The following is a 17,114-nucleotide window of genomic DNA, read 5'->3' on the forward strand; positions in this document are numbered from 1 at the left end:
GTTCAGCAAACACAGCCAGGCCAGGCTTTAGAGGAGCAGAGCGTCCATCCATGTAGGAACAAGCTCATTTACCTTCATTTGGCACTGAGGCAGTTCTGCGTACATCATGGGGGGATTAATTTTCCTGTAATCCCCTTAATTGTCCAACCGGTTGTGTTATGAATACTTTACTTAGCCGCTGTTTTGTGGTAGGTCTTCCTGCAGAGGTGCAGTGGGAGGAGACACTGGTCCTCGGGCCCATCCTGCTGGAGGAGTTGACTGAGGTGACGGCGTTTTCTCCAGAGCAGCTGTCCCTGCTTCGGATGCAAGAGGAGGAGACAGGTCTGTCAGGATGACGGGGTTGTTCTGTCTGTGGTCATTATATTTCTATCACAGTAACTGGTGAACACAGAGGTGATGGTCATGTTACATAGTACCAGTAACAACCTTATAGGCATGTTCAAAGTGGTTTAATAATTATCATTGATCTGCCTGTTTTTATATCTTTTTCTCAAACATGCTGACGTTGGCGTACTTCATTTAGTTCATGTTGTTATTTTTGGTACTGGAAATACTTTTGCCTTCCTAACTTACTTTAAAAGTGTTTTGGTCTTCGATGATATGATAGCATTAGACTTAACTTAATTAGATAGCAGCAGACTTGTCTGCTCCACAGCCACAGTTAATCTCCTGTTCCACCGCAATTAAAAGGTTCTTTTACTGGATGTAGTCCAGTGATGCTTTTAGATTAAATGTTTGTCCTGCTTGTAGTAACATTTGTGTGAGCAATGTTATCTTAGGGATATAAGTGGTCAAGATGTTAATGTTAGTGGTGCCCATGGAGGAATGGTCTCCCTGAGGTTGAGGGGGCAAATCGGCAAGTACATCTTTCACAGGGGTCACAGATGTGGGGAGTGTTTTTGCCTTGTGGTACATTCTCTCCCACTTGTGCGTGGGTTTTCTTCAGATACCTACTGTATAGTGTGGACTGTGGGTTGAAGTCTAACTTAACCAAACTCTAAGTATGAATGTGAGTCTCTACTGTAGCCCTGGAATGGACTGGCCAACTGACCAGGCTGTACCCTGTCCTGGCCTGATAACTGACCAGCGCCCCCTGACCTGAAATGGATAAGTGGTAGAAAATGGATTGAAATGGAAACAGACCATTTCAGATCCACCACCAGTGTCAAGTCTTAATGTAATAACTTTAAACAAGACAGGTACAGATGAAGTGGACACTGAGTGATTATGGTGTAGATAGTACTTCTTAGTGTAGATAGTACATGTTCTTTATTTGTTGACATTTGTTAGACAACAACCCTTATTTCTACTCTGTATAAAACTAATTTAAAATCCTAAAATGTTACTCTTTCTCTTCTTCTCCTCAGCTTCTGATTCGTCTTTAGTTCTGTGGTGTGCAGCAGGTTCAGCTGTGGCTGTGATGTTGCTGCTCATCATTGGGTTCATCATTAGCAACAGACAAGACAAGTCCACTGAGTACACAGTCACTACATGAAATAAAGAGAAAATTATATTTAAAACCCTGTCTTTGTTGATCCATCTGGCACACACTCCTCGATCGCTCTGTTTGGTAACTCCGAAATTGATGAGAAATTGATGAACATTTTTGTGTTAAATTTAAAAAACAAAACATTCCTCACTAACCTATACTTGGACAAAGATCTATTCAAGCTTCAGTGCTTGAAAAAGATATTTGTAGTACCTACAGCAGGGACTGTTTAAGTCATATTTTAAGGTTGGCTTTTAGCTATTTCTGGCCTAACATGACTAACATTTTTCTTTTGTTTTTTTTTATTATTATTATTTGTGGAGTTGGGAGTTTTTTGTGTTTTTTGGCTGTATATCTGTTGATTTTCTGTTTGGTTTCCTTTTGTTTCTTTACAATATTGCATGTTTCTGTTGTTATAGGTCTTTAAGATAGTTAGATCAACATTAGTGCTATTACTGAATGCATTAACACAAATGATTTTCCTGTTCTGTACACAGAAGCATAAAGAGAAAATGAAGGAAAAACTATTGCCGCTCCACAGTGTGGGACTCAATTCCTGCCCAAATGATTTGTTTGGTTAATGCTTTCTGTATCCTCCAGCCAGACCCGCCATCACTCTGAGCTAATCTAAAATACACAACATTACTGCTGAGCTAAAATATGTTCGCTTTATTCTCATCCTCATGTAAAACAAAGCAAACCCAGAAATGGGAGAAGAAAGCAAAGCAGAGCTGAGCCATTAGCTCCTGGCTGTGAGGTCAAACATTCCAGGAACAGTAGTCATATTTTAGCTTCGGGCCATTTTCTTCTCTCGTCTTTAATTCACCCCCTCCAGCTCCCTGCCCAAGGCAGAGTGTGTTCCTGAAATGGGGCTCATCGTGAACTGTTGCACAAACCCAGGAAGACGAATAGACATAATTAAAAAGCCCATAAAGGCAGGCGCAGGGGCTTTTATTGCAGTAATATGTGAAGGCCCTGGTTTAATGGGCTGTTTGTTCCTGTGTGTGGGGGTGACAGTTGAACTGGTTTACTGCAGGAGTGATGCTGACCCCCCTTCCACTCCCTCCCCACTCCTATTTTCCATTTCCCAACACAGCGGAGGCTAATAAAAAAAAGCTGTGCCTTACATACGACGCAGCGAGGCAGCAAAGAGCAAACACCATCAGCCTTTCTCTGGACTCAATCATTACAGTTATGAGACCGCTGTGATAGTTTGGGTAGAAAAAAAGGAACCGTTTTTTCAAAGATTTGTTGTAATCACTGTCTCTCTCTGTCTCTCTCTGGCTTCCATTTGGTCTACACCAGTGAGATAGACTTTATCACCAACACCAGTGGATGCATTTGATCAAAATGGTCAAATTGATAGTGCAGGTTAGTTAAACTACCTGTGGTGAACTCTGGCCTCATCTGTCATTTTATTGCTGCTCTACTGATGAATGAACAGGTGTCTTGGTGAGAAGGCGAAAAAAGCCATTAGGAGAATAAAAAATAAAAAGGAGGTTGAAGCGTTGAGGTCAGAGAAGATCGAGGGGAGCTCTACTGGGTCTTTGTGGATCAGTGGGAAGTCTATGGAAGAGTGTCGAGACAAAAACATTGCTGCGGGAGGAAATCATGAATGGGTGAAGTCAATTTGGACTGTGCATGACGTGGAGTGTGGTCAGAATGACAAAGGGTTTACAGTAAAGTTGGTGTACAGAAAAAACATGTCTTTATTGGAAAGGTGATTGACAGGTTGACAAACAAGGACTAGAACATGTCTGCACAGACCTTGATGTTCACAGATGACAGTGAGTATGGTTGGTCTTTACAGATGGAAGGGTAGAGATAGGAACCGTTCATGTTGCCATTGACCCAAAATAACAGAAATGAAGAAGACGTGGTGGACAGGAAGTGTGAAATGGATGGTTGATAACATGGTAGTGAGACCTGCTATGATGAACGGTTCAGACTCCGGCTGAAAAGCTACATTTGGAAATGAAGGTGGAGACACTCAATCTGTAGAGCAGAGACAGTGGACATGGGGGACAAAAGATATGGAAGATGGAGGAAAAGAGAGAGAGGGAGCGAGAGACCCCCAAGAAGCTTCACTGATGATGTGAAGGAAAACATGTAGATGGAGGCAGATGATTGGTTGTGGTGGCCACCGCTGTAGTACAAAGAAAAAACAGACGATTGTTTCCAAGTGTGACGAGGAGAAATCTTTTTATTACTTTTGTTGTTTTCAGGACAACGCTGTCCCGCAGTGAACACGTGTTGTTAGGACCACAGACCATTATCACCATCATCATCATCATCATCATCATCATTATCATCACCAACATCAGTGGTGGGATGTCTGCCCACCCACAGACGTTACGGCTGCATGAAGATGAAACAGAAAATGGTAGATAGGCCTGAATCAGCCATTTTTACCCCCCACACAGGATATGGGGGGGGGGGCACCAAAGGCTCAGACACACACACACACACACTCGAAGGCTATCAAATGTAATGGTGTGTGTCCAGTGGAAGGCAACAGGGAGAGTCCTCTCATGTCTAATGTCTGGCTGCCTTAACGATGTCATTGCTGCAGATGAAGCGTGTTCCACACCACTGCTGTGCTGCAGACGTCCTGGAGATCACACATACACACACACACACACACACACACACACACACAAAGACAGGCCGACACCCACAGTTGTACTGATGACAGAAGTTGACATTAACACCAGACGCTTCACTTGATGCCTTTGACATGAAACCATAAGGCGTTGATTCCCGCTGCGAGACAAGAAAAGTACAAGTGACGAGTGGAGTTGTGTAAACGCAGACAGACGTGTGAGGCTGGGATTAATAGAGATACCAGTGGTGCTGGGTTTTTTTTTTTCTCCTGACACTTTGGAAATACAGGGCAGAGTTTCTATCACAACCTCAAATATTGTCAACTTTGAATCTAAATAAATATCAAAGGCCTGTTTCTACAACATGTAGACACAGAACCTGATAAATCCTTCAACTTTACATCAGCATACACAGGAGCTGTTGATCCTTTGTAGTGATGAAGTGATTGCAGTGTTTTTGGCTGATTCCCAGTTTATTTAGATTTTCATTTTGGTAATAGTGATATGCTATATTGTTTATTGTTTGTTTTTTTGCATCATGCATCAATATTAAGTAAAATGTAAGTCAGTGCAAAATTGTATTCTCACATCTAGTAATTATGCAGCACGTTATACAACTTCAATGAATCGATTGATGAGGTATTAAATAAAAAAAACAATTCCTTTGTCCCAAAGACAGCTGGTCTTCAAAGGTAAAGTCATTATTATTTTAGTGGAAACAGATTCAATAAAGGCAAGGAATTAGCTTTAACTCGTTGTGCTGACAACGTGTTGACACCTGACAGTAACCTGGCTGCTCCAGCTCACAGGAGGTAGAGACCGGGATATGGGAAATTGACGGTGTTGTGGTGAGAAGAACTCACAGACGGTTTAAGTCCAAAAGAGGTGGAAAAAATCCTATAATGTGAGAAATATTCTGCAACGTAGCGGATTTATCAACAGTCGAAAGATTAAGGCCCTGTCAGCGAAGATAAGAAGGAGAGAGGGATCATGTATGGATGACGTGGCTGGGACACACACGCACGTACACACACGTATCACACACACGGGAGGAAAACGACTCTCTGGGGATTGAAAACCAGGAGGATGGATTGGAGAGAAAAACAGGATTCTGTCTCTGTATGAGGCAAAGGCAAACCAAAATAGAGGTGCTGACAGCTTCCTCCATCCTGAGCCGGTGGGAACGCTTACCCAGGTTTGCGTCTTGAGATAAGACAGGGATTTATTTATTCAGGTTGATAGCTCTGCTGCACTTTGAATGATAAAAGAGCGCCGTATGTGTGTGTGTGTGTGTGTGTGTTCTCATGAGCTGCGTGCTCATCCACTTTTACGCTGCCAATCAGGATTAAAGGTCACGCTCTGTAGGACAAATATGTGTTTGTGGGAATTCATAAATAAGAAAGAAAAGTGTGTATTTCTCAAGTTTTATGAGGCTTTTGTCTGTGTGCTGGTGTTCCTCTCTCACGCACCTGAGAGACAAGAGCAAGAAAAGAGTCCACATCAAACACCAAGGCCACAATATTTTCATTCCATTGTCTGTTTAAGGAGAGGGAAAAAATACCCACATCTGAGGTGCATGGGTACAGACGGAGAACTCAGGCCTTTTGTTGTGGTTATCCTCCTGGTGGTTGAAAGGAAGGTGTCGGAGTTTCCAGCGTATGTAAGGGGATGGATCTGATGTTATTTCAGACGGACAAAGACATCTGTTTTGAAAAAAAAAAAAAAAAAAAAAAACTCACATCCGCATCAGCTTCCCTGGTGCAGATGCTTCCCAGCGCGGTGATTTATTTGTCTGGTGTACTGCGGTGCTGTTGGCACAGCTGATGAGGAGTCATGAGACCGTAGGCCTTAGGAAAAACACTTTTTTTAAAAATTATTCTGACGTGTTGTTGCGTTTGGCAAATGTGAGACATCTACATATGGTTAAGAAGAATGCAGGTTTGGAACAAGTTCACTGGAGAGAGTGTAAACCACAGCTTTGGGGCTGAGAAGGTTTAGGTGAATTTATTCATCCTCAGCCTTTTTGTTGTGGTTAAAGTTATGCAAATTTTTTAAAATGACATGAGCGGTTTTGTTGTCAGTTGTGCTCATCTTCATTATCACGTCTGTCCTGCTGTTAAACAGCATTTCCAAAAAGAAACTGGAGTTTGAAAATGACTCATCCCTGGCACCAAACTTCAGGAAATTAACAACATTACCTCACTGTTCACTGTTGCTTTTCATTGATTCTGCCTCTTTAGTGGATTCAAATTTGCAATTTAGCGTTCATAACAAGATTTTCATTGATGAAGAGAATAGGCAGCTGTAGACCTTTGACGAAATTTGACGGAGGGCTGGGTCAGGAGCAGACAGATGGAGCATTCATGTAAAAGTCATAAAGGCTAAAATGCTAAATCACTTTAATCCTTTTTCTACACCATCTATGGAGGCATGTTTTGGAGAAGACACCCATCAAACCTGAGACAACTGGAGCAGTTTGCTCATGAGGAGTGGGCCAAAATACCTGTTGACAGCTGCAGAATGCTCATTGACAAATACAGAAATCGTTTAATTGCAGTGATTGCCTCAAAAGGTTGTGCAACAAAATATTAAGTTATGGGTACCATCAATTTTGTCCAGCCCTATTTCATTAGTTTGGTTTTTTAAATAATTATGTTAATCAACAATTCAAAAGTAATGGCTAATTTTGATTATTTAATTTTCAATAAATTTTTATTTATTGTTACTTTTGTAAGTTTCAAGTGATTTCAGTGAGAATTGTGGGTTTTCCCTTCTTTAACTGAGGGGTACCAACAATTTTGTCCACGTGTGTAGTTTGCTTATGCCTGGACTAGATCAAATTATTATGGATTGTATGATGAGACAAATAAGAATAACCAGAGGTTTTGTTCAGCATTGTTGCCAGGCTGACATTGACTTACAGCCTTCTTTATAAATTAAATGATAAAATTACAAAAATGGTGGGAAAAGCGTACAACAAACCAGACAAAGGAGCTATGACAACTGCTGAAACGGAAGAACCATGACCACATTGTTTTCATCCTGTGCAGCTCCCCTGAGCTTAGCTCATCTTTGCTAAATTGTCATAATTCCACAGATGTGTTTCTGTTAACCAGACAAAGGTCCGCATGTGTGATTCCGTCCGTCCGCTCCACAGGAGGCCCCACCACAGGCTAAGAAGCAGAAAAAACAACACATTTGACAATAGAACCCAGTGGAAAACAGCAAAAGATCAGAGGCAGCCATCAGGGATGTTGGAGGATGAAGAGCAGAAGGTCGGGGGTAGGGGAGGAGGTGAAGGTGTGGCTCCCCAGGTCAGGCCAAGGCCTTCCTCCCTCCTCGTCCTCTGGGACGGAAACCAGTGTCTGTTACAACAGGAAGAGAGTGAAGGTCAAAGCACAGGCCTGCTGCTTTCCTGTCTGTGTGACAGACGCCTGTCTGTTTTTACACACTTATACACACACACTTATACCCACCTTAATACGGGATTAAATAGAACACTAATTTTAATTTTTTTTTGTCCTTTATCCAGATTCAGTTTACATTAAAAATGCAATCCTAACTTTAGAGAAATGCTTTACAGATCACACTCAAAAAACTTACAAATCCTGCCTTTCTTAGAACTTAGAACAATTCAGTATTACCCTCATATGAATATTTTTGACAAAGGTTTACATTTCAGGATGTAAGTTTGCAGTTGATGTGTTTCCATAATGATGAAAATACACATCAATAGTGTATTAATATTTTGTCTCTATTTTATTGTTAGTTATATTATGTTGTTGATATCATTAATGCCAGGCTTCTGTTAGCCAGGAAGTGCTGCTTGTTTAATGGCACTAGGGTCAGTGTTCCTGTTGATTGTCTTCACCTGACAGTTCTGCCAGTGTTAATCTTATTTAACAATACTTGAATGGACACATGTTAATAGGAGCTGAAGTTACTGACTTCACCTTTGGATCTGCTGTGGTGTTTTTATATGGTTAATGATAATAATGATTTCTTAGTTTTCACAGCCACCCAGGTCTTTTGACGGTCAGTGTGTTGGGGTTGAGCCCAGAGTCAATCTTGTAACTTTTTTTTTCCTTTTAAAGTCAAGATTTTATTTGGCTGGAGTTGCTGCCCCAGATGATTCTTTTGTGTCGAGCGTCTTACCAAGAGGCCGCCTAATAGTGGTGCTAATGAGTAGAACTGGATCTGTCTCCCAGCAAAACTCCAAACAGCTTAAAGCCCAATAACTTTTCACACGTTACACAATAAGACAGAGACAAAAAGCTCAGCAGTCGCAGTAACACAGAGAGCAGCAGTTATTTGACTAAAATCCAGCAGGGTTTGGCAGCAGACAAGCAGAACGCTCCAACATCCCTGCAGCCTGTGCGTCGACTCCACACACTCCACACACTCCACAGTCTATTATCTCTGCAGCAGAAAGCCCTCAGCAGCACAAACTCTGAGAAAGATGCTCGCGGCCGCCTTTGAGAGATAAAGCCTAGGAAATAAAGACGCTGCTTCCTCAAACTTCCCCAGTCAAACAATGGAAAACGTCTACTTTAGCAGATAAGGTCTGGCTGAAGGCGGGAGGCCCAGCCCTGGAACCTCGGAGACACACACTCATCCTTTTGTGTGGCGATAAAAGAGACTAGTGGATGCATGTAATCAGCGTATTATTGATAGACTTAATGAGAAAAGCTCAGAGTCACTGAAGCCATTAGCCAGGATAAAAGAGCCCTAATTGTTTTCTGTGTGTGTGTGTGTGTATGTGTGTGTACGCCCGCACGCATCTACTTTGGCATGGCTAGGACCAGGCTAATTAAATCTACTTCCTACTTTAGGACTGTTTTTTTTCTTTCTCTCTGTTAATTAAGAGGGTTAATTATGGACTAGGACACAGAGTGTGTGCATGAGTAACTGTGCACGTGTCTCCCTAAGACCAGACCTATGTAGATGTTACAGTGTGATGGTTACTAGGAGCCTGTGATAACAGTCAGTGATGTTTTATAAGTTAAAGTAATAATTAGGTTTTATGCAAATACTGTACACCAAAGTTTAATGTAATTCTGTCCTAGAGTTTTATATAGATGTATACAAAGTATTATAGCTTTACTCATAGTAATATAAGGTTGTATAACAGGGCTGCCTAATAATAGATTGAGATCTACCAGTAGATCACAGAGAGAGTGCTGGTGGAATAAAACAATAAAGTAATAATATTGTATAAATTGAATCATATTTTGCCCTTGAGCTAAATGCAATATCAACATATCGTCCATATACTGTATAAAATATCCATCCATCCATCCATCCATCCATTTTCATCCGCTTATCCGTTACCGGGTTGCGGGGGCAGCAGTCACCACCCAAATCACATTGCACCGTACCGAAACCTTCCTGCAGGTGGTGTGTCCACTGGAAGGTATTAACCGCCCTAACCGGGATTCGAACTTGCCCAGGAAATGAACCCTGGGGTTCCACACCAATGACAGAGACATTGCCTCTGGGCCAAAGCGCCTGTATAAAATATGTTTACTTTATATTTATATATGTATTATATTATATTGTATATTATTATATTTATATGTGTAAATAAAATATATATTTAACATTTTCAATCTCTTTAGGCTGGTCATTTAAATAGTAGCATTAAAAAATGTTGAGTTATGTTAGCTTTTGTTAACAGATTGTTGGGTTTTACAGTGTACAATACAGTGAGTCTGTGAGTCTCTGTTTGCAACAAAGTGCTGGAAAAAAAATATGTAAAAACAAATTAGCAGGTACTAGAGTTAGTAAGTGATAGTATAAGGCACGTATCATAATTTAACATAACTACTGTAACTAACCCCTAAAATAGAAAAATAGAATAAAGGAAGATAACCAAAACCAAAAATAGAAAATGAGCACAAAATGAACTGAAGGATAAAAAGTACGACCTTGTTATTTCAGTTATAAATTAATCTTAAGTTATATATAATTACTGTGTTTGTGTTTGTTAAACAAACAGAATAACATTTTTAACTTTAAATAATGCGACATAATAGCAGTTGTCTGCATCAAAGATATTTAAACGGTAATTGTTTTGTTCGTTCAAAGAACAAAAGACCAGAAACAGATAAAGAGGAAGGACGTCCCCGTGTCTACTTTAGCTCTTTCTGCAGAACAACACTGACATCTACTGGTTGTATGGCAGTTGAACGTTTAAAGAAATACAGAAAAGCGGTTAAGATTTTTAAATTTTAACAAACGAAAAATAAAAAATCAAAAACCACCCATTTTTGTTTTTTGTCTCTTTTATTTATTAAAATCATGGGTATTGTACAGATACAGTTTTGTGTATCTGATTAAAGAAAAAGACAGATAATCATGGTAGAAATTATTAGGATAAGGATAACAAAAAATAATTAAAGGAAAGATAAAAGTAAACAGGGAGAGAATAATTGGGTAAGTAAAGGTAAGAAACGTTATTTAAAAAATAATATAATCTCTATGTCTGAAAGAGGGTGAAATCAAGATGTAGTAGACAGGTTGGGAATGACTGCATATGCACGTATTCGGATGTCAAATACCAACAATAACCACTAGATGAAGCAATACCACATACATTGGGAAGATAACGCGCTGAATGAGATGTTTTCACTTTATTGCTTTACGGTTAAATCAGTACATTTAGATTATATAACGTGTATCTGCATATTTAAATCTCTCTAAAGGAGATAAATAAATCATTAACTGTATAGTTAGGATATAAAATTATAAGATTTTACTTAATCTTTGTGTTGTAGTTATATTTTGGATGGTCTAATACTTTTTGATTGTTTTTATAAATTTCTTTGTTTCTGTACTCAAATTAAAATCATATATGTCACCTAAACAACTATAGTCGACTAAAGTATAAATACTGTGTTGAAAAATCTTGCTTGGTAATGTATTTTGAAAGGAATTTGATCTCCTTCCTTTCAAATGTATATATTGTGTATATTCAGACACTATAGTACAAGTATAACTCACTAGTTTTTATTTAGACTGGTGTTTTTATGTCCAAGGTCAAGGCTCATTGTGTCATTTTGTTTTTACAGTGCATTTAATTGATTTAGCCTCAGGCACAAACACACGCTCACAACGACACACACTCACAGATCGTCCGCCCACTCTCATCCTGAAATACATCACCACTGCAGATCAGACGCCAAAATAAATCACCATGGATACAGTAATGTAATAACTGCTGCTGATGCTATGTGTGTAAGAGAGAGAGAGAGAGAGAGAGAGTCAACCCCAGCAACCTGAAATTCAAAGGCTGATAACACTATTAGCATTGAAAGCATTAGTAAAAATAAAGCAGACACTGGTATAGAAATTGGCTACAATGTAAAAATAAATAGTCAAACGAAAATGAAAATGGAGCAGTAAATCAATAAAAAACACAGCGGAATGGATGGAAATATTATCCATAAGTACATTTATGTTAAAACATAGTAGTAGTAACAATTGTAACTCATTTTAGGACATCGATAGCTAATTAGTTAATAAGAGCAATTTAATAATATCAGAAAAAATATTTAAAAGGCAATCAGTAATGGAATTCAGGTAACAATATCCAAGTTTTACCATACACATCAAAGTAAAAATAATTAAAAGTATATATTTTATAATGCTATTAGCCAGAAGATAGCTGTAAGGTAGCAGATATAGCAAAACAGACAAAACAGTTTTGCATGTTTTTAAGGCAGCTTCTAGTTTAGCCAGTTTAGGCCTAAAATAGTGAAAAACTATTATTATTATCATTAAAGTTTAGAGTCTGATGCTTAGCTGAATATTGATGTCAAGAAAGTTAAATTACTTTTCAACATTTAAAGATTTAAATATCACCAGACCAACAGGTATGCCAGAGGAATTCAAAATAATTTAATATAAACTTAATAAGATGGAGGTTTTCAATGGATAATCACACCACTCTTTTCTCTTCTCCCCCCCCCCACCCCCATTTGTGTGCTTGTGCGCTTGCGTGTGTGTGTGTAAACATAATTAGCCGAGTTCTCTGTGACTCTTAATGCATTATTGAATATTTCAAAGGCGTCTGAGTCCTGAGGCTGAGTGAGCAGCAGGTTTGGACTGAAGGTTTGGTTCTGCTGTGATGAAGAGCTGCTCAGCCATTAACAGGAGTCTGGACTGATCCGTGGTCTGCATTGAACCCGCGCCTCATGAATAATACACATTCCTTTACTGTATTTGAAGGCACTTTGCTCCGTACTGAGGGAAGCTGCCGATGCCACATTGATTCCTGAGGTTTCAGGGAAGAAGCCACTTCCATTTGAGTGGCAGCTAATGGCTCAGAAGGTTTATTTCAATCTCTGCTGATGGAGAGCAGAACACATGGCTTCTACTCTCTGTTGCCGCTGGCAACCTTGAAGTGACATCATCTCTGTTGTCATGGTAATATTCCAATTTCTATCGACATTTCCAGGATTCAAATTTCTCCGCGATATTTCCAGTGTTTCCTTCCCAGAAATGTCATAAATTAGAAATTTTAGAGCCTGCTCTTTCATCTCATTTGATTATTAAACAATCTTTATAAGAAACATTCATCGAGGTCTTTATATTCGTTTTTAGTATCTGTTTTATCAATGCTGTGATATCATGACCATCATTTTCATGAAGCTGAAGGATCAATAATGATACGCAGTATAAAAATAATTAAAAGTCACTTTACCTTCCCACTTATTAACCATCAAGTTTTTTAACACACACACACACACACACACACCCATGTCTCTGAGACAGATGACTGATGAATGTTTTCTACCAAGCCTGCTCTTTGGTAACAGACCTGCATCAATCATCTCCACTCTTTATGGATCTATTGTGTGTCCCATTAGTTTAACAACTTCATTAGACAAATGCAGGAACCACACAGGTACAGGTGAATTTGAAGAACATGGTGAACTGATATGAGCTCTTTCTGTACAGCCAGGGTTATACAACTTATGGCTCCAGGGTCATATTTGGCTCTGCAGCATGCTGGCATTAGCTTCTTGTGAGGTCATTTTTAATGTTTGTGAATTGACCTAATTAGTTTTACACTTTTACACAAAAACTATTCATACATCAACAAATACTGCACATCAAATTGATCTGGTTAACTTGAAGAAAGCATTGCAAACTGCACTGTCTGCAGTCACTGGTACTGTTAAGGACTGACCTGTGACAGTGTCCAATAATCAGCTAACAACAGCAAAACAATATGAAGTCCTTGTTGTCTTTAACTTTAAGATAGAAGAAGCAATTCTGACTTCAGGCCAAAGTGGCCAAAGAATTAAAATGTATTATAAGAAAATGTGATGTAACGTTGTAAGGAATGCTTTATCTATATTGTATATGATCGGATGGGAGGGGATATATGTAAATTCTTCAAATTGACACGGTCATCAATTTAGTCAATATTTATAAATAAAGCACAGAGTTAAAATAGATAGAATAACATCAAAAGGTCAAGACAGAAAAGACTTCCATGTTCTTCATAGTTAACACAGCCAACTGAACAGAAAGTCAGCAGAGCTTTGACACAATAATTTCAATTGAAAACACTGTTGAAAACTACTGCTTTCTGGGAAACTAATTGTCGCTTAAGCTGAGAAGAACAATAAGATGAATGATAATGATAATTCACTGTAAGTATTTGGTTGCTGGATCAGTATGTTTACAAGAATATTTTGTTTATTAAACTTATAATATTGTTTTGGATCAGTCTGGTTTCTCTGAATAGACGATTTAAAACAGTGAAGTCTAATTATAAAAGTTTCTGGTCTATTTATCAGAGCATTATTGATGTATTCTGTGGACAATGACGTAACACTGGTAATTATCTCTATGGACTTTTTAAAGACATTATTGAATATAATCTCTTTTCATGGTTTCCTGATGTAAGAAGTGGAAACAAAACACAATTCGTTACGGAGTTCTGGTTTTTTTGGTAGTTTTTTTTTAAGGGGGACGGGGGGTTAGATATAAGTGATTATGAAAAAATGCTCACATAGGTCAAACTCTCCCCAGGGGCCTAATGTATTGATCCCGATGCAGAGGAGGCATTTGTAAAAAAAAAAAAAATGCTGCTTCTGCTGTCGGCATTCTTCACACACACACCCACACACTGGCAAGTAAAAACAGCCAGCACAATCTCAGCAGAAATATGATATAATATATAAATTCACTACAGCACAGACTGTGAAAAAGTGTTTCCTTTTTTAAACGGAGCTTTTATGGTTTTAAAATGATGAGATGTTTGTGTTATTTTAAAAGCCCGGTTGTGGTTATTTTTATTAATTTGTTTATTTTGATTCTGCAAAACCAAGAATACAAACAGACACACTTTTTTCATGCAAAAGCAATTAAATCAGTCTACAGAGGAAAAAACACTTGTCTTATTGTCAGTAAAGGTTTTTTTTAAAATATCTTAGAACTCAAGCTTTCTAAAGAGAAGAAAAAACTAATAAAGACCATGAAGATTTTTTTCAGACTGATTTTCCTTTAACGTCATTACATCTGTAGGTTAATGTATTTTTTTTTCTGATGTATTTGTCCTCATATCACCCTCTTTGTTGGACACAATGAGACATTTTCCCAGAAAACCAGCTGAAAATAAATACAAAAAAAAAAAAAAAAGACGCCTGCCTGTTTGTTCATGCTCATTAACAGGTTTTCGACTGCTTCTCTGTTTTTTCTGCAGATTGGACCTTAACATCAGATGAGGAGGCGTCACAGAGCAGAACAGCAGCAGTTTACCAATACAAAAGAACAATTTTGTTGTTGTTGTTTTTCTTTCAGGAGAAGAATGGAGGAAAATCAGACTGACAGGAGACAGACAGGTAGAATTAGGATGCACAGACCTACAGTACGCTGTTCCACAAACTCACCCAAACACCTTGGTATTTAGCTCTGGAGTTTTTATACAATCTATTTTGCCTTCATTCTTGCATGTCTACATTTCGTCTGTTTTTTTTATTATATATATTTTTTATTATTCGTTGTTTTGTCCTACAGTCACATGAACATTTTGCAGTCTCGCCATGCCTCACCAACCAAAAGGTCACATTTGGCCAGAAGAAACTCAACCAAAGTTAATGTAAAATCATAGACAAAGGACAGAAAAATGATTTAACAAAAATGCTGTTTATATATATTGATTTATTATTGTGTGTGTGTGTGTTTTTCGGTTATTCTGATTAACTTAACTATTACTGGTTGTATTAGTTCAGGAACAAAATGTTCTAAACCTCTTTGTTGGCATGTTAACAAGCCCATTATCTTTTGACATTGTTAAAAATGCATTACAAGAAATTAAAATGCCACAATCTATTGATTCTGTCCGTTTACCTATTAATAACTCAGTGTCCTTCCTTCCGTCCTTCCTTCTAAATTTGACTGCTGCCTACAGTACAGCAGTTCCGTACATGAGATGCATGAGAGTGTTTGAACGTTTTGAGTGGACATCAGTATTGTAAGATTTTTTTTTCTTTATTCTGATTGAATTAGCCTGAAGTGTGGTTATGATGAGAAGCAGCAAACATTTCCCAAATCTAGCTGTGCTTGTGTGTTTTCTGTATGTCAGTTTTAAAGATCGTGACATGACCACCTGGGAATCTAACTCCCGACATAACTGATGATCATTTGACTAATCACAATGTCTAAGTGAGGATGGATTGAAGATCACACCACTGTCTGCTGATCTACAAACACATGCACAGTGTTCGGAGAGACGGTGTCTAAAACGCTGAGATGGACCATTTTACAGCAGACTCATTAATCCAATGACAAAAGACTTTGTCATGAGTCTTCATAAATCTTCTGCTGTAGTATTTTTTTCCATTTAGCTTCACTCCATTACACCTGCATCTATTTCAGCATGATGAAGACGCTCTATAATTTATTCAGAAGCTATCATAAATTAGTGTGCAAATAGTATTGGGTTTCACAAAGTAGGATTCCTATAGTTCACTTTTTAGAACCAGTACTACTTACTTTTTAAGATGTCTTTCCATTGGCTAAAATGTACTTAAGTGAATGTAGTTACCTCTGTCAACAATGTGTTTAACAATATGCTTAGCTTTGAAAATGTAAAGATGTATTTATTATTTATTTACCTACTGTATATAATTTTTATTGGAACAAGGACCGTGCCAACAATCTAGCCAAGGTTTAAAATGATTCCTCTTTTTAAACCAGATGATCAAAGACATGAAAAGCATAAGTTTCATTTTGGTTTTAGCTTACCAGTTTAGATAAACATCAATTTATTTTGTCGCACTGCTTCCCCCTAGTGGATCGATTTTACTCCGGTATACGTGTTGCCTTGAAAGAGTCCTAAAAACTATCAAAGCAAATACTTCCTGTGAAGACATTAATATAACATTCCTGATGATACATTCCTGCACATTACTTAAGGAGAAGATAAAATACTATTTGACAACTTATTGACAACTAATAAAACCTTTATCCCTGAAACTGTCAGATATCTTCACTAACAGTGATGCCTTAATTCCATGTTGCATTTTGCTGCTGGTACTACTGCTGATCTACAGCAGATCTCAGCCTTGACCCTGACAGCTCAGGCCTGCCATGGCTATGTTCACTGTAATGTGCTCAACAGACAGGACACGGCGTGGGCAGCAGTCAGTGGGGCTAAATTTGTGCCGCCCGGCTCATTCCAGGGATATTTGTGACACGCTCCTCGTTGACTCGTTACGCTCCTTTCACTAACAACGGGTCTCTCTGTGTCACTGGCTGCTAAATCCAAGCAGCTGTGGGCAATTAGGTTGCAAAATGCTGAAGATGTGCAGGCTCCTCTGAGGGACATCAGGTGGTAAGTGTGCATTAATATGAAGTGTGTAACAACCTTTTCTTTCGTGATTGTTTTGACATTACTATTTATTTTACAGTACACTTAAAAGATAACAGACATGCTTCTTCTATGTTGTAAAGGAAATGTTTTCTTTTTATTGGATTGGTGCAATGTTATCATCAAATCACACATG

At 38.5% G+C, this 17,114-nt stretch overlaps 1 protein-coding gene across 1 annotated transcript in view; it reads left to right on the forward strand.

Moving 5' to 3' along the window:
* Nucleotides 1-1,531, forward strand: part of LOC103389891 (zona pellucida sperm-binding protein 3-like) — a 5,953-nt gene extending 4,422 nt beyond the window's left edge. The window contains exons 11-12 of the mRNA XM_008325512.2: nucleotides 193-321; nucleotides 1,368-1,531. Coding sequence (XP_008323734.1) covers nucleotides 193-321; nucleotides 1,368-1,495 — 257 coding nt within the window. The 3' untranslated portion in view covers nucleotides 1,496-1,531. The remainder of the gene's footprint in view (nucleotides 1-192; nucleotides 322-1,367) is intronic.
* The last annotated feature ends 15,583 nt before the right edge of the window (nucleotides 1,532-17,114 follow it).

The sequence above is a fragment of the Cynoglossus semilaevis genome, chromosome 14, assembly GCF_000523025.1.
Source record: "Cynoglossus semilaevis isolate Cse_v1.0 chromosome 14, Cse_v1.0, whole genome shotgun sequence".
Classification (NCBI taxonomy): Eukaryota; Metazoa; Chordata; class Actinopteri; order Pleuronectiformes; family Cynoglossidae; genus Cynoglossus; species Cynoglossus semilaevis.